Source organism: Fringilla coelebs (assembly GCF_963513975.1).
Source record: "Fringilla coelebs genome assembly, chromosome: 3".
Classification (NCBI taxonomy): Eukaryota; Metazoa; Chordata; class Aves; order Passeriformes; family Fringillidae; genus Fringilla; species Fringilla coelebs.
This window is the reverse complement of record NC_140030.1, coordinates 40,098,525-40,117,936: the sequence shown is the minus strand read 5'-3', so window position 1 is coordinate 40,117,936 and position 19,412 is coordinate 40,098,525. Positions and strand designations below refer to the sequence as shown.

The 19,412-nt window shown below is 38.9% G+C and overlaps 1 protein-coding gene across 1 annotated transcript in view; it reads right to left on the bottom strand.

Moving 5' to 3' along the window:
• KLHL32 (kelch like family member 32) overlaps nt 1–19,412 on the bottom strand; it is a gene marked incomplete at both ends in the record, with an annotated part of 94,021 nt that overhangs the window by 20,878 nt on the left and 53,731 nt on the right. Inside the window, one exon of the mRNA XM_084202353.1 lies at nt 17,357–17,572. Within this exon, the coding sequence (XP_084058479.1) occupies nt 17,357–17,572 (216 nt within the window). The remainder of the gene's footprint in view (nt 1–17,356; nt 17,573–19,412) is intronic.

Sequence of the window (19,412 nt, the reverse complement as noted above, 5' to 3'; positions counted from 1 at the left end):
ACATTAATCAACACAATTGATAACACCTTTACTCAGGTTTTGTTTAATCTAGACCCAAAAAGCTGGTGCCTACATAAAAACTGCAGAATTCACCCCATCTATACATTGATTATTGTGCCTATGTTTTCGCCTCTCTGGCAGTAATAATTAGCAACTATAATCAGTATTGGCAAAATAAACTCAAAGCCATTACAGGCTTTATGATGCTGCAAAAAAAGACACTTTAAGGCTTCTCTAAGAAAATACCAATAGCACTTGAAATTACAGCTGTGCTTAAAATGCTAACAAGCAAGCAAGCAAAAAAAAAATCTACAATTTTGAGGTTTAAAATATTTGTATCAGTGCTAAATAATTTACAAAAATAAGGAAAGACTCCTACTCCTATATAGGCAAATTCTGTTTAAACTGCTAGAAGCTTCTTTTCTATTAATTTTAATGTATGAGTGTGTGAGTAAAGGAAGCTACAGCCTAGTGCCTATATCAACTTTAATAAATAATATATTTTGCCATATTCATCTTCTAAACTAAGTAAATGACAAAAGTAGACCCTCAGAAGGGCAGGATTTTCAAACCAGATTAATTCTCTTATTCAAATGCCCTAACCCAAAGGATTTTTCTTCTCCAAGGTTACATTATGTGATCTATCAATGGAGTGCATTCTCAAATCAGCAGAAAAGAGATGGAAAAATATGTCGTGGCACAGTTGGAGCACACATCAAAGTACATCTGCATGTTGGATAGCGAGTTCATTGTTTTTCCAACACCTGCTTCTGCTTCCAGAACAGTGCTTGAATAGTCCAAGTCACAGGCCTGCAGCACAGTCCTTCCCTCCCTGCTGTTAACAGTGAACACACCACATATATCCCACAGCCAGAGAGGCCACGGAGGCAAGGGAGGTAAAAGCTGAACCAGGAATTTCACTCCTACTGAAGACAGCCCTGCAAGAAGCAGCTACCTGGTCCTTTGGGCTGCCAGCTATCCCAGGGAGCAAGAGAGCCCATCACTCCTGTGCCTTGCCTGCTCCTCATCCCCTGCAGTCCTGTCAAGCCACTCTGCTGGGAAAGGTGCCAGACCTTCCCTTGACACCACACCAAGTCCTCCAACCAGAAAAGCCCAGCCACTCCATGAGTGCAAAAAGCCTGACATACTCGTATTTATCAGACTCAGGTCCGCTTAGAAACAAATCTAAGTCACAAAGCCAACGTCAGGGAAAGTTTCTGTTGACAGAGTTCCAAGAAAGAAAAAAGTTACCTAAACCTGGGCTCTGTGAGGGGCCACAGGAACTCTATTAAAGTCATCTTGGCCTGCTCTTTAGTTGATATATTCACGTTGTAGCCCAACGGACTGCAAATATGCTACTTTATATCATCCAAGGTGTCTAGCAAAAGAGATGAAGTCAAAAAGTGATAGCGGTGGAAAAAATGAGGCAGTTGGAGTGTTGAGGTTTTTTTGTGTTTTGTTTGTTTTAGCAACAACAAATAGAAGGAAACAAATTTTCTAAGGTTTTAAAACAATTCACACTGTCTCATTAAAACAAATGGAAATCCTAATTATAATAACCTAGTGAACGTTCTCATTTTAGGAGAAAACAAAATTTTAAATATGAAAAAAAAGTGGAAAGATACAAGTGGGAAGACAGATTTTCCTGGACTGAGATCAGATATGTGCAACATAAATGACTCAATTTGTGTGTGACAATCTGATGATTATATTAAATCAGAGGAAGAGAAAGAACTATAAATCTCACCTGAACAGTTCTTCTGTTCCTTAACAGAGGCAAAAGTTTTTGGCCAGCAATAAAAGAAATCAAATTAATATCTTTGTGTCCGTAGCATATTGGACAGCGCTGTAGACCTGATTCTATTGATTTTTGAAGCCAAGAAGAGTCATGAAAGCAACTCAGTACTACAACAGTAATCACCTTAAAGCACCACCAAGTGAACTTCAAAAAGCAAAACTTGGACTTTATTAGCTCACTCTTTGAAACATTAGGGATATATATTCTGGCTGTAAACTCACACATAATTTTGCCTTTTATGAGATTTTATCTAACTCAGCAAGTCTGAGTTGTTCCAGACTGGGACCTCCTGTCTCAAAACCACATTTCAGTTGGCAATTGTCAGCAACACCCTGACTCTTCAAATTTCAAGTAGAGGAGCAGAATCTATGGATAAACCAGGACATTTACCAAAGGTCTGAACAAAGTCCATTGAGAGCTATGGAGGAACTTTCACCTAATCTAAAATTAGGGATTCCAAAGGGCCTGAACAGGGATTTCCAAAGGGCCTGAATTTGAATCTCTAGAGGTCATCCTCTCTCTGTCTCTAGAGGCTACAAAGGACAAAATTGAGGGGATTTAGGATATTCATTGAAGCATTTTAAGCAGGATGAACCCAATTTGTCTGTATCATCCATTTAAGATGAAAAATGTAAGAACTGTTGCTGAGGGAAAAAGTCCCACCACACAACAAAACACACGCACACAATTTTTCAAAGCCATGAGTTACACATGAATATTTTTAGGAGTTAGTAACCATGCAGGCACAGCCTCCAGACTCCTGCAATTTTATCAGTCAGGTACTATCTTACACAGTTGTGGACAGCAGGAAAAATAAGTGTTTTGAGCCTAGATGCAAGACAGCCTTAAAGATAGAAATCTTTTTCTTCTTTTTATTTTGAATTTAAAATGTGCATAAAAATAAGACTCTAATGAGCTGCATGTGGAACAATCAAAATTATGAGGTATTTGCATTTCTTTTGCACCTTGAGCCAAACAACTACAAAATCATGCATATGATTCTCTCAATCTGAGCACAGTAAATATTAATAATCTATGAATCAGCAATGAAATGCCTTCTGCCTCTGAACCCTGAAGAGAGACTTTCTAACGCAAAAAGTTGCAGTGCAGGGACTGAGACCACATTTACAAGGCACCGAGCTAAGGCATAGGAGTGCATCCTGTGAAAATAAAGCTGTGCCATCCCCCAGTCTCTTTACACAGAGACATTTTTAAATTACCTGTTTGTCAGTTTTACAAATGTGTGTCTACGTAAGCGGCTCCCTGTGTGGCGCTGCGTTAGCAAGCAGGCGTGCTTCCATTTGCACATTTGGATTCTACAATCAGAATTAAAACATTTGCTCTGTTCAGGGTGAGCTGATAAACAGGGATTTTAAATTTCACTTTTTTTTTTTTTTTAATGTAAAAAATGAAAGAAAAATGTTCCTCTAGATGTATTATGCCTTTGGGCTCCGTGTGAGGGAAGCGAAAAAAGACAGAGAAAGCTACTGTGAAGGTCACAGAGTGAAAGAACTTCCTCAGGGCACAGAATAAATTAAATCCCAAGGAAAAAATAAAATGTGATTTCCAGAGTGTGAGGCACAAACTCAAAATGACAATGATTGACAGCCAAACTATATCCGTGCAATATCGAAGACTGCACGTTCTCATTTACCTCAGTGTAGCCAGCAAGCGCCCATTAAACATCCGTCTGATGCCCAAATTAACCTTCTTGGCAAACTGAAAGAGGCACAAACTATCATAATCAACCTTTCATTATCACAGCAGCCTCTAGTTAAAGGGTCAGAATAATTGTGCCATCAGAGCCCTGATTGTTTTCAATCAACAGACGACTGGAGTGACAGCTCAGTGATGGAGTAGTTTGATGAAACCGCACCAGGCCTAATCAGAGCAGATGAAAGGAAGGCATGATTGGTGCAAATGAACAGTCGTGCCTCTCTTTTTCATTTACAATCTGAAATTACTCTTGAATTTACGGGGTTTTTTCTCCCTTATGAGTACCTCTGAAAGAATGTTTGACTTATTATGGGTTCTGACAGTGCAGAGTTATAAAACACAGGTAGGGTTTTCAGCCCAGGCTTTAAGTGGGTATTCAGCATAATTTTAACAAATTCACTCTTGAAAAGCACAAAATGACTAAAGACTTCCAATGACCTAACCTTTCAGTTCTGTTTGATTAGCAGAACAATTTATCACAGTTCACATTCTTCATGATAAGAGAAGATTTAAAAAAATGGGCAGGGATCATTTTCAAATGTTTTCTCTTAGCCAATATATTTCTTGTATTACTGCTCTCCTGTTTTCTCTCTCTCACACACACACAAAATAAAAATATAAATTAAAGAACACTGCATTAATAACCCTTTTCCTCTTTGAATGAATAATAGAATCCAAGCAAGGGTTTGTTTGCAGATGAAAGGAGAGACCAATTATCATGCCACTGACAGCATCAATATTTAGTTTTCTGGTGGGTTGGGTTGTTCATTCCCACATTTTAAAGGATGGGAAATTAATCAATCCCACTAGGTGTTTCTTACCTTACTCATCAGCACTGATTCAGGGTGTCTCAGAAGTGAACAGGAAAAAAAAAAGGGAAAAAATGTAGGGGCTGCTTACAGAAAATTTGAAAAGAATGAAAGATTCAAGTGTCCTGCACCTCCTCTCCTGGGTTCCCTTCCTCTCCCAGACTCACCCTGCTCTGCCCATATGACTTCCCCTTCTCACAAGGCTGCTGCAACGAAGGTGAGGTAAATAAAAATAATCCAATTGGATTGTACCTCTGAAAGAAGCAAGTATTTCAAGTAGTGAGTGGTAAATCTTTTGTTCTGTGGTCTTGGTCATCATCAGATGTTCTCTAGTTTGTCAAATATTACAAAATTCATACCAATGTTCACATCAGCATACCAAAGCACAAAACATATAGCCTAGAAGCAAAGATTAGGATTTGTCTGAAAGATGAGTGGATAGAGAAGTTTGATCCAAACACTGAAGGCTTTTAAGAAATTTAATGTCCTGTATCTCTTCTTACACTACAGAAGGGAAGTTTTACTTCCTTAAAAGTTTGGGACTGTAGGCAGGCAGAACATTCAGCTAAGTGGAAGTGTCCCCAGCAAAAGAAGCTATAAGCAGGCTTGCACATCCTTACTGACACACAGGGTGCTATTTACAATTATTGAAGTCTATACTTTTCCAAATATAAAGACACTGTTTATGAAATATATATATATATATATATATATATATACACACACATATATATAGTGAACTCTTGGGAATGAACCCAAAACATTTCTCACAAACCTCTGAAGGGAAGAAGAATAGTAAGAGTTTGGGAAGCTGCCAACATGTGTTTTGTTGGATGCAGCAGAAAGAAGATTCCGAAGCAAACATTTCTCTACATAAAGAGAGGTGTCTCAGAAATTCACATTTCCCCACCACAAGGGACCACTGCACACAATCAAAGATTGTGTCATTCTGCTATTTGTCCCCAACTCCTACCCAGCCGAGTCCACACTACTGCTAGAACTCTGCTTCAGCAGTGGCACTGGTATTGTGTACATGGGTGCCCCTGGAGTCTGCTCCCAAACTGAAGACTAAGATCACAGCTGGCAGGAAAGAAAAAATATGCATCTTTCCAGACCCAAATATTATCATTGTGATGGAGTCAGACTCTCAGCTTTACAAATGGACAGGGCTTGGAGGACTGAGGCATTGGCAATAAAGAGGGAAGCCAAATATAAATGAATTGATTTCAGGAAATACACAGCCCCAAAGGAAGATTAAAGAACACCAAGGTTCATTATCTCTGGAGAGTGAAAGCACTTGTTAGAGCATGTCCTCCTGACTTCTGATCAGGCTCTGCAGAAGCTGCAGTGGATTTGTCCAGAGTACTACAGAGGGAACTGTTGACCTAAATAAGAAATGCTCTATCTCTTGGCTGGTTTGGGATTTAGGTGATGTCATGGTGACAACCTGCAACTTTCAGAACATGAGCCCTGCAGTCTGTAAGCCGCTTTGCAAGAGGCAGAAGTTTGATTTTGATCTTTCAGATGAAAAACACTGCAGCAAGCAGAGTTATTGGTCAAAGTCTCTAGCACCAAAATTATGCATTTCATGATAATATGCTGTAATTAAAGCTGAGACAGAAAATGCAGGTGTATTAAAAACAACAGACATTTATAAAAAATGCACAGCATTAAAGTCAATCACAGTGTATTAAAAATACTTCTCAATTTTTCTCAGGTGATAATAATAACTGCTGATAATATCTACCTCCTTAAAGCATTTAAGCAGTAAAGCATCCATGACCAATTGCTGCTGGACAGAAATGTTGTCCTGCCCAGCGTTTCAATAGGTGCAAGGAGGATAACAAACACACACATCTTTGGCACATTTCTTACTCATAATCAAACAGCTTCAGGAGTAACAACTTTAACACCTGTATTTCCATCTCCAAAATTTTTAATAATTGTTTCTGCCCAGCATCCTCTGAGAAAGGGAGGAATTCTTTAGTCAAAGACAAACTCTCCACCAACCCAATACAGTCTCTTGCATTGTCAGTTCAGTGCTTTACTGCAAGCTTCCTTCGCCCCTAGTGCTACATAATTATAGTGGCCTTCTCAAAAGGGACATTATTTTACAAAAAAGGTTTGAGAGAAAGACAGTGCTAGTTTCCTCTTTTTATGTATGTGTTTCCTATGAAACACATAGAAAAAAATGCCAGTTTTGCAACAAAAGTAAATAATAGAATGTATGCATTCAGAATTACATTCACTTCCTTTGCACACTTTCTCCATTTCTTATATTTACTAGTCACGAGAGTAAGAAGTTTACCTAGAAGACATTGATTAAACTCAATAAAGATATTCCATCTTTTTAGACTTACAATAAAATAACTATGATAGCAAATCAGCTTCACAAAAGGCTAGCTGAACTACATTAATGTATAATATTATATATGGTAAGTAATCCTATTAAAGCAATGAGTTGCTATAATAGAAAAACTCTTCTTCTAATCTACTGGAGTTCAAAGTAAAGTGGGGTACAGAGAGAAGGTAAACTCTCAGCTGTTGTAAATTATCACAACTCATGACAGCTTGCCATTTTACACCTTCTGGGGACTCTGAACTTCAAAATTATACAGAACATTCCTTCCAAGTATCTAAAAGCAAATTATAAGCAGTAAAACTCAGGCCTCCCTGAGAAAAGTTTACATTTCAACCAATTTCTCAAAATGGGAACTAAGGGAAAAATTTGCTGTCTTAACCAAAATCTTCTGTCCCCTCAGTCTGTCCAACTGAGTCTCTATTCTACCACAAAAATCCAGTAGAAATTTTGGCGTTCATTCCACAGAACAAAGTCTGGTGATATGCAGGTATCTGAAAGCGAGGACAAAACAATTCCCTAAGTATCGTCTGCCAAAAGTACTTAGGATATTTTCGCAGCTGAAAAGTGCAAGGCAATGCAGGCAATAAACACTGCATCCTTTCTTAACCTTGGAGCAGCAAAGACAAAACTGTCCCACAATGTGCTTCAAGACAAGTCTTCTCTTGTGTGATCAGGTCCTCAAGCCACGGAGGAGTTTCCCCTACAGTCACTTGGAGCTTCTCTACCAAGGCAGATTTACAAACGCGCTTCTCACACCTAACTGGTTCTTCCACTGCGATAGAAGGGGCAACCAAGGCCCTGGGCAGCCCCTCTCAGTGGCACTCCACTTGTACAAGCCTGTGTTTAAAAGCTGTATGAGCTTGTGTGCAGCTTCTGTTGCAACAGATTTTACAGCCAGCCCACCACTCACAGCCACTCTGTTTTCCGTGCACTGCAATGGCTCTCACACCTGGGAGTCTGCACACACAAAATAAATGAGCTGGGAATGATCACACTGGAAAGGCTCTGCTTACTCTTGGAATCAAGGCAGATTTTTTTTAACAAGATCATCAAAAAGGAGTGTGGAGAATGACAATGCAAAGCCAACGAAACGAGAGCAAAGCAAACCAATAAAACCAATTCCGTAATATGGCATCCAGAGACTCAACCTTGCTTTTTCCAGAGACGCAATCTCAACTTTTTCCTTTCAAACAAGTCCAGCCACAGAGAGTTAGAAATTACAAGGAAATCAATCTCCTCACCATAAACATTTTGCATCTAGGTAAAACCATGGTCTGTTACTTCGGCTAAGCAGAAAAGGGAGAGTGACTCAGCTGAATTAGAGGTAGAAAAACAAGTTCTGTAACCACTGTGAGTTCACATCGTGGTGCATGGTGGTCGGTTGAATTATGCTTGCTATGATTTAAAGCTATGAAGCTGATAAAGGCCAAACTGCTTAAAAAGGCTGGGTTTTTGCAATAAAGCAGCTCTCCTTGGCACTGCCTGGGGACTCTGCGTCACTCTGCATCGTCACATCAACATTCCTAAAATGTAGCTTCATAGGCCCATAAAACCTGCCTCTCTTTAATAACTGGATAAAATAACAAGAAGATCTGAGGTAACAACTTCTTGCTGTGCCTTTTCAAATGCATCAAAAAATGCTCAAGTTTGGATCCTCCATCATTTGTTGTGATGGTAGAACCAACATTGTTAGGTGCTTTATATCTGATAAGTTTTCTGAAGCTGTAAAGAACAGAAGCTTATCCCTTCATAAACACAGCTGTTTAACTAGGGCTCTTAACTGTGATTTGATTTTAGTTTAAGGAGATTAGGGTTTACAATAGCATTTATCTTTTCTGAAACAGGGTAAGGACAGAGAACATGGGAGGCAGAAAAGGACCTACCTCCAGCAGCCATCATTTCAAAATCTAGAATTGCTCATTTTTATTTTTACAGAAAACACTCAGGTCAGCATGAAATGCATTGGAACTTTACATAGCCACATTTAGCACCAAAACAAGTTGGTACATAATTAATAAGTGGAAAAGACAATTTTTACAGTCTGATACACACTGTTTTTATTGCTATTCCTCTCTTGCTATTTTTCCCTCTGAAATATATTTTAGAAGTGTGGCAGCTCACTCCAGAGACAAGAACCTACAAGATTTCATCAGTAAAAAAATTGTTAGAAAATGAAATAGGCACAAAATTGACAAAATTCTATAAAAATGCAATTCATCTCTGTGAAAATTAGTCTAAATGGTTCTTGAATGTAAAAGGATTCCTATTCCTTTCTTCCCTATTGTTTGGGTATAATTTTCTAGGGATTTAATAGGCAAATCCAACAAATCACAAAAAAAATGTATCATTTTCTGTAATAATCTTTACAACAGCTGTACAGGACTTGTATGTCATCAATATCTTTGGTCACACACAAAAACATACCTCAGAGTACATGCTCTCCTTAGCTGGTTTATAAATATGCATCTGTTCAACACACTGTGTTACTACAGAACCCCTGATGCCAAATTTTCCAACCAAAGTCACAGAACAGTTTGGGCTGGAAGGGACCTTAAAAATCACCTACTTCCAACCCCCTGTCATGGACAGTGTCCATTAGACCAGGATGCTCAAAACTCCATCCAACCTCACCTTGAACACTGCCAGGCACATCCACTGTGGGGCATCCACAACTTCTCTGCCAGTGTCTCACCTTCCTCACAATAAGGAATGTCTTCTGTAGCTCTGATCCAAATATACCTTTTTTCAGTTTAAAGCCATTTCCCCTTGTCCTATCCCTATATGCCCTTAAAAAACACCCCTCTCCATCTTTCTTGTCTGCCCCCTTAGTTCCTGAAAAGCTGCTATAAGGTCTTCCTGGGGCCTTCTCCAGGCTGAACAACCCCCACTCTCTCAGTCAGTTTGATTGACTTTGATTTAATCCCCACATGATGGACTTCAGATTAGCTCACTGCTTAAACAAATGAGTCCTGCATTAATTTTTCAAAATCGACTAATTGTTCTAAGAAAGCTATTTCTTTCAAAAAGTGACTTAAACACTTTGAGCCACATTTGTAATTGCATTTGAGATTCCAAAAGTATCTAATGAATTGGAAATGTCAGAGCTTCCCCACTACAAGATTAAAACAAAAATGAATTTGTTATATAAAGCTACTAAATAATACCTGAAGCAAACTAAAACACCTGTAACTGCTATAAGACAAACCTTGTAAAATTATGACCTATAGTTTCACTCAAACATTGAAATAGGCTCCACCCTAAAGGAGCACTTTGAAATCTCTTCAGCACAGATTTTCACTTCAGAGACTGTGATCTTTCAATCTGTCATTACTATCCCACATAGACCTTTAGCTTGGAAGCCACTTCACAGGAAATCTTCCTAAGATCTTTTTGACAAGTCTATTTGTCTTAATTCCTTCCATTTCTCCCTGGCACGAGGGAGTCCAAAGTGATCAAAGGAGTAAAAGGAACCCTTTGTAACAAGGCAAGGAAACCCTCAGCTCTGCAGCTCACTTGCACATCTGGAAGCTGCCAAGGGTGTCCCAGCTGGAGTAAGAAAGGCTGTGCAGGAGTGACACTGCTTTTCCATCCCCTTGCCTCCTCACCTTCCTGGGGCCACCAAAGTCCTGCTCCTGGGGTGGGAGTGATAGCACAGGGCACCAGCTACTGAGCTCTCAGCAGCCGTGCCGAGCCAGCACACCTGCCAGCAGGTCCAGACACACGAGTGCGACTTCACTGCATCTAACTGGGTGCACTCCGGGCACTCAGCCCCAGGATGAGACTCCAGCTATCCCAACACATGGATGACCATGTGCATGGGTGCAGGAAACATGGAATTCAGTTTTCTTCCGCCGTCTTCTTTGGCTTTGTGGTTACAATTAAAAGTAATACTTCTATCAGCTCCCAAAGGAAAATCTGTTGAAATACAGAGCTGGGAATTCTCAGAAGAGTTTCTAATTTCCTATCATTTTCCACAAGCTTAAACCCACTGGAAAGAGTGTTAAACAGCTTTACTAAGATTTTGAAAGAGTTAAGATTACTAACATTTATATGTGTGAATGGAAGACATTACCTGAGATAGTAACAACAGACTGCCGTATTTGATCAACTGTGTTATCTGCGGATTTTAGACTTTGTTATTGTCTTTAACTTAAAAATTGATGTATATCTTCAGCCACACCTGGCTTTCAAAACAGCTTCAGCAACTTTTTTTTTCAATGTAACCACATATATCTGTATGTTTATGTAATTATACTTCAGATAATATCCAACAGGTCCGAGCCACAAGGAGTGCAACAGTCAATACAAATCCCCCCACAGCAGACAAATTCAAACATAGAATGCAGTAACACAGAAGCAGTCTTGCTGTGTGGACACCTTGGTGTCTTTTTCCAAATCAAAATGCACATCCACTGCTTAGCTGAAGAAGTGACCTAAATCCAAGAGCTGTGAGCACAGCAGCCTTCCTAAATACTGGTTTGATGCTCTGTGCACTTCTGAAGGTAATCTGGGATAAATAAACTGAGGCAATATTACTGTAGGACAGCAAGACCAAAGTAATGCTCCCTAGTTATTCTCCAATGCTCACAACAATAGCAGCAAAATAATCCAGTCTTCTGACACATATCAAAAAGAAGAAGAACAGACCTCCTAGCACAGCTTTAATACTGAAAATCACTTTCTATACTGTAATACTTGATAAATTACAGTAAATATATTAGCTAGCACTCAAAAAACAGGAAACTTTTAAAAGTTCAGAACAAAAGCATATATAAAGTTCACAAGATATTACTGTAAAGGACAAATTAGGAGCCCATTTGAATTTAACCAAAGTAGACAAAGGAGAAAGGTGTTTCATAAAATAGGGGAACAATGCCAACAGGGACAGCATTCATTTTCCCTATAGCCAAAATGCCATTCCTATTACAAATGATGCAGAAATTATATCAGGAAAATAGTGTGTGACCAGAGCACATCAGCTGAGCAGTGTGAGTTCCTGCTGCCTACATCCACTGCTTGACCCTCTGTATCCTGCATGAACCCTGGCCAGTCTGCAATTCCAGGGGACACCAACCTCCTTGCAGACTTTGGGCCACAGCTACCAGCTTGGCCTATCTATAATGGATGTCCTACCAATTCTGCACACTCCTTATAAAAATTAATCCCACCCAGTCTGGAGAGACTGTGAGAAATACACCACTGCACAGAGACAATTCAGGTGAGACACCTATGTTTTCCAGGATTAGACTAAGGAAAAAGAAACCTGCAGCCTGTCAGAAGTTATGTTTTCATACTAATTTGATTTGAGGGTAACTGTGTGATTTTGCTTGCTCAGTGTGTCCTGACACACATAGCACAACCATCACAGATATAGCACACTGGATACTGGTATTCACAGGTGGCTCTCTGGCACTTTTATGTAGACTTTCATGAAAAGGGTACAAAAGAGGAGGTAAAAGCACAGCAAAACACACATGGGAAATATGTTCATTTTCTCATTTAGCCTCACCTATTCACCTCAGCCTTGATGTGCATCAAGCCCCTTTTCCCTCTTCTATGCCCTTCTTGATGAGAGGCTGACAGCCACATTTTAGAGAGGTAGTTTTCTGCTTAGGGAAAATACTCACTAGGAACAAGCATTAGAGTAGGCATTATTTCACTTATTGCCCAAGAGAGCACTTAAGCTTATTTCTTGAATAGTGAAAGGCTAACATACTGCTTAAACACATTGATTACTGAGATGCTTTCCTTCACATATATTTTATGTTGTTACTTGTTTGGCAGTAAAATCTAAGTTCACATTTAGCAAGGCACTTAGGCCACGTTTCATTAAGATATATATATACCCCTGAGAAAAAATCAAATACTGATATGAAGGAATGGCAAGCTTGTACCAGAACATGACAATCCACTTTAGAAGCTGTTCTGCATAGGCAAATGTGTGCATCATTGCAGATGTATGGAAGATGTCCTTGGACCTGTCATCAGCACAGCACTGTTCCATCATATCAGGCTGCCACAATGTGTACACCACAAAATTTCCTACAGCATTGAAATGTGGGATTTCTGCAGGAGAAAAATTTTGGTCCTTCACAAATGCCATCAGGAAATCCAAAATGGAGCTCAAGTAAGAAAAGGCTGTTGAAAATAGGGCACAGAAGAGGATAAACAGGACTCTAATAAGAAAACTGGATTTGTACATTTATTTTTATAAAAGATACATTACAAGCTCATATTGACCTATAACACTGCAGTCTTCTTGTCCCTCATTTTTCTATTTTTTCAAGCAAAGACATTTCTCCAATACAGAGACCAAACACTGTTTTTGCACATCCACAGGGATAAAAGGAATAATTAGTGTTACACTTTCACACATGGAACATATTACTGCATGAACACAAGTCCAGAAGTTACACATGAGGAATTTAAAAGGGCTAGAATGTCTTAGGAACGCCTTGGAAAAGGCACAACGCATTTGCATGCATCCTAGCTGAATAAACCACTCAAGCAGTTTTATCTACCAGCTTTTCCTAGATTGCTTGCTTATCAGTTGATTACCAAGTAACCAAGTTGCTTAGCAAAAGGAAAAAAAAAAAAAAAAGAAAAAAAAAGCCAAAGAAAGCCAAGGGAAAACTTCTAACCTTGCTTCTGAAGAAGTATTGACAAATACTAAAATTGACCTGCCTTTATTGTTAGCTGTTTAAAAATTATACGTATCCTTTAACAACCTACTTAAACAGTAGCAGAGATGGAAGAAACTAATCTATACTGATCTCACTTAAGATTTTTTTCCAAATATGATTTAAGAGTCCACCTTGCATCAAGTGCAGTATTTAATACAGACCCATTTAACCAATCTACTGCAGGAAGACAGAAAAATACAGTAAATATTTCTCTCTCTAACCATTAGTATTATATTTGAAATATGAATATTTAAGCCTCGTGACATTGAAGTTTCTAATAACAAATATAAGGCATAATTATAACTAAAGCTAACATTAGTTTTTTACTTAAATCTTTGGCTTGTTTTCTACTTGCTAAGGTTCCAACAACAAGCCCTCTACTGCTCTATTTCTCTGGCAAACTTGTTCCATCTTACAGGGTTGGTTACTTTTTCAATTACCAAGGCAAAGGATTCACCTGCTTCCTTGAAGTACAGCCAATGAATCTTTCTTGTACTGGTCAATTATGAAAGATTCCCTTTTCATTTCATGACAAACTAGACATTTATGTCCCTGTCATGACTGCTTCCTGTGGAAAAAAGAAGGGTGCTTCACAGGTCATGATGAAAAAGTACAAACCAGAAAAAATAGTTTATTTTCCTCCACTTTCCCCATGATTCTTTCCTTTGTTTTCTTCATTTTTTAAATTTAATCCTTTTTTCCGCGTCACTGACTTAACTTTACACATTTTAATGCAGCTGACAAACCAAAAATTTCTTATGTAAAAAAAAATACTTCATAATCTCATGTGCTAATAGAATGTAAAAATCAACATGAAAACATATGTCAACTAATAACTATAATTACTATCTTAGCTTACCTAAGAAAGACCTGATTGAAGAGGCTCATAAATTGATCAAATTTTACAGCCTACACAGGCTTTCTGGTGGGGTTTTGGTTTTTATTTGTTTTAAGAAAGGCATCACGATGGTCCTTGTCTATTGTCTCCACTTAAAATAGGACACATCAAGCCAAAGAGTCTGAAAAGTCAACAGGAATTTCTGTAGTAGTTGGCAGTCACCCACAGCCTAGCACACTGCCACTAATATTAATTTAACTTTCTCAGACTTGGTTTGTTCACAGTTATATTTCACCACACTCACTAGTACTAGCCAATTGTGAATTGATAGCCTAGAAAAATCCAAAGTATGACAGGTAAGAGCTGCAATCACTTCATTTAAATAATATTCAAGCATCACTCCATATACACCTTTTGATGCATTAAAATAACCACCTTAATCTTTGTGTGCACTAGGATCAGATCACCCAGTGGACATTGGGAATTCAAACTGGCGTAAAAAACTCTGCTCTGCAGCCAGTGGCACCCTTTCCTCTCTGAGGGCAGTTTTAATTTGTGCTTAGGGCTTCATGGCAGCCCTACTAGCAAAGGTGCCTTGGGGACATGCTGAATTCATATTGCTGTGACATGCAGCCATGTGTGTGTGCAGAGGCCACACTAGTCACAGGTGACACAGACAAGCACATGGTAGCATCCCCCCATCAGCTTTTCTATTATCTGCCCCACTTTGTGCAAATTTCCTCCAGCTTCCCCAACACCTCTTGCTTTGCTGTTCTTCCTTAAGACATGGGATGGGGATTTGTCAAAGTCAATGAGCACTTTATTACAGTGAGAGTGCTCAGTAATGAACAATTCAGCAATTTAATGAGATTCTGTAGATCTGTCTCCAGCCTGTCCATCAAGTTTCACTTCTATAAAGCACCCTGACACTAATCCTCTGGCATACCCAATCTTCACCCTGGGCTGAATATTAGATTCTTCCATGGTATATTGCATTACCACTATAACCTTAGCAAAAATGATGAACTTAACTACACTTGAGGCAATATAGCTGGTCTGATTTGATTTTCTTCTATTGGGTTGACTATGAGGGAATTACTTATTTACTAAGATAAAGCAAGAAACCAGTTTCTTATTGCCTTCTGAATGTCCAAATTGGTAAATATTTATATGTGTCTTTTAATCCATTCTGGGAACCTGGAATATTTATAAATATATATTTATTCCTGGTTTTACAAACTGAATTAAAAAGATGCATGCACATTTTGCCTGCAGCAGCAACCTAGTTAAAAAAAAATCTTCAGAATAGCAGGAGTAACCTTTAGAGAGGCTATTATGATAACACTTAAATGGACAGTGTGGAGTTTGTTGCCACTCAGAGAGCAGCATATTACCTATTTCTCCCAAGTATGACCCTGAAACAGTAACACAGGCTTTGTCACATTTGCCTCATGAAGTGTTCATTGACTGGAGTGCACACAATTAAGAAAATTACTTCAGAGTCTGAGTCTTGCAGAACAGGACAGTTAGAGAGGATTTGAAAACTCCCACTTCCCAAACATCATTATAGCAGGTTACAGAGGCATATTACTGAGTGAGTATTGAGTTATACTTAAACGGCTTGCCACAGAAACTCTTCTAGCAAAAGTATACCCAAGCATGTAGCTAGGGGATTCCACTGGCTCTGCAGAGAAATTATGATGAAACCCAATCATCCATACTCCATGCACAAACTTGTACATCAAAACTTGCTTCTGATAAAGGGAATATGGGCTAGGACTCCGGAGTAGTGTGCCTTAAAAACCTAAACCAAACACAACCCATCATCATGTGTAGTGTACTGCAGGTTCTGCTGTACTGGCATCCTCCAGGGACTAGGACAGGAAAAAGTCAAACTTCCTTTTGGTATTTGCAGAAAGTATCATCTTTGTAACATACTCCATAATCTAAAGCCTCAAAATTTTGGAAAAAAATATGCCTGCTACATAACTGAAGGGCTATGTTACATCTTCATACTGGTTAACCTGATATTTTTATTTTTTTAAGAATGAATATTTTATCCTGCACGACATTATTCATCCACAGACCATGAATCATCCCACTGATGAATGCACACTTTGCACTTTGAGAAACTGATGGCATCTAAATGTAGCTATTTCCTTAGAATAATCCAAAAGATAGATAAACAATAGGGGTTGAGAAAAAAATCAGTTTTCTGAATCACAGTCTTCTCTGTTGGACCAATATAAACCACTTCCTAAAAGAAATGCACAGGTTTCTTTTCAGCAAGTTTCCTTCTACCTCGAAATACACTGAAATACTTTCTTCTCTAAAACAAGACAGCAAAAAAGAAACAGAAAAACATCATTGGGTAATCCATATTACAGAGATTTCCTCCCACTCCATAATGAATTTTTACAGACATATGATGGGAACATTTCCAAGGACAAATTTTGGTTTAGTTTTTGTGTTTCTCTTAACAGGCTATGTGTTTTTCTCACATTAGGTTTTCTCCAGCCCATACACACTAAAGGTAACAACACAACACTTTATCTTGTTAATACTTTGTGGCTAGCAACTTGGTCCTTTTCTAGATCCAACTTCTTATAAAGAAATTATCTCAGGCTTCTTGCCACAAACCTTCCATCAAAGTTTCCACTCATCTTGGAGCAGTGCTGCCTGTATGATGATTCTCTCATTTGCTTCAGACAACGTCAGCTGTGGTGGCCCAAACAATTTCAATGACTATTTAAGTTATACAGCTAAATTTGTCTGAAGTGAAGGAGAGAGACTGCAGAAGCAGGTTTGCCACCAGACTCACGGCACTGGCCTCATCAGAGGCAATTATAATTGAGTTGCATGCATCAGCCATCTCGTCCTATCAAAGAAGTTGAATCTGGAGGAAAATCTCTGGCTGTATTTAAGCAGCAGAAGTTAAACAGCATGACAAATTTCTCTTTCAAACAAAGTAATTGCATTAACACAACACAACATTTTTAGAATTTCGTTTAGAAATTTCCCTCAGTTGTTATTCACAGTTTTTGCTCAAGTGCTTATTCTCCCTCGAGATTGCTCCAGGGTTTCAAACAACAGATTACTGCTATGGTTTATAGAGCGTCACACATTCTGGTTGTTCACCAGTCTCCTTACCTGCCAGATTTGTTCTTCACTGAGTGAAGTGAGTCTATCGCTTTTAAAAACCTCTCGAAGAAGACAGTAGGGGAGTGCCAGAACTTCTTCAGGATGACTCTTCAGTAGCTCAGAGAGATGTTTTACTAAGAAGCCAATGACGGCATTCTCCAACAAAGTCAGGTTGAAAAGATCTGCAAGCTTGTACAGGTCCAAGTAATTAAAACTATTTAATTCCTAAATGGATGAAGCAGACAAAATACACGTCACAGAAATATCCCGAACAGGAAACAGAGAACATTAAAACACACAGGTATCAGATAATGAAAAAAGGTTATTCTTTTGGAGCTGTGGAGAAGAAAGGCAATATAACTTGAAGTTAATTAACACAGCCTCATTCAAAATGTATATGTGTTACCATTGCATATGCAAATATATATGATAGTACGAATTTATATTGCAACTCCTAAGGTTATATATGCATAAAGCATCTGAAAGAAATATGGATTAGAGCATAATATAATAAACCAGCATGATTTACACTGTATGTCAAGAGCTCACAGGAGCTAACAAGTGGATTAAAAAAATGCATTTTTTAACTACAATGGTTTGTTACAAAGCAATTGTTTGTTTGTTATTTACTGTTTTGATTGAACTAGAGCACCTGTGTAGCACAACTTTTTGTTCTAAGAAACCTCACAAAATACAAGATTCTGAGCTACATTTTATTATGTATGAATTTTTCTTCATTGAACAAATGAACCCTTTTTTTTCTCCAACCACTGGCATCAAAATATAGTGGATGTTGGCCTCCTACTCTTTCTCTCTCCTTCTAGCAGCTGGAAATGTGAGGAGACAAAAGCTATAGTGGTTCAAGGCAGAAAGCTTTGCCCATTCTGCTAACAGATGATCAATATTTATGGACTAATGTTTTCGACTTGGCATCCCTCATAAATTAGTACCTAGACAACTAACTACCGCTGTTCTAGACCACGCTGCTCCCTTCAGGGAACAGGCCAAGAATTCACCTCTTTTAGACAAAAGTACCCAGGGCACCTGGGAAAGAATCATGTTTACCCATCTTCTCTGTTCTTGCTGCATGCTCACACCTCTCCTCCGCAATCCCGGTTCTCATCTTCCAATTTACCGCACTGCTCCCTATCAACCGCCTTCCCCTTGACCAGCCCCATGTGTGAGAATGACAAGGAGCCTCGTCAGTCTCACTTTGCTGGTGAGTTAACACGGGGACTGGAGCAAGGAAGAGAAACAGACTAAATTAAGTCAATTTCACTTTCACTGCTCTGCTGGATGGAATGGCAGCACCAAATGAAACTGACAAGAAATCTTGTAAATGTCAAATGAGCTGCACGGCTGGCAGATAGAGCAGAGCAACAGGGAAGATGGGAAAGTGCGAAGAGGGGTTTTTTTGGAATGTTTTATGGACTACATCTTGAACGTGTGAATTGGGTGCCTGTCCCGATGACTGTGGAGCTGTTTATGCATATGCAATGGAGAGTGGAGAAAGAATTTTTTAACCTGCTCAGAGGAGTCAGTACTGGAGGAAATGGAATCAAATTCCTCTGGAGGTTCCTGCTTGTTACATAATCTCCTAGTCTGAACAGTTCACCTTCCCTAGCAGAGTTGTACACTAAAGATAAATCCTACTCATTATCTACTTAGACTTCTGCATAAGTTTCCTATTGTTTTCTTGGAAGAACAAAGGTAAGTTCTTTACATTGTCAGAACAAGCACTAACAGCCATCATCCCAAAAGCCACAGCTATTCCAGTGTCAGCTCCTCCTCACACTAACTCAGAGGAGGTAAGACTAAATCTGCAGTTGCAGAAAGAAAGATAAAAGAATTAATTTTACATGAAAAGTATCTGGTCTTTGTGCTCACTTGGTGATTTATTATCTTCAGATCACAGATGGCACCTCACAACCCCACTCCTGTGATGGCCATGCAATGGTGACAACAACACATAGGAGTCTAATCCAAGCAAACACCACAGTATTTGACAAGCAACAACCGCAGTCTATTGTCCCTGCTTCAGAAAACTATTTTTTCAAAGAACTCA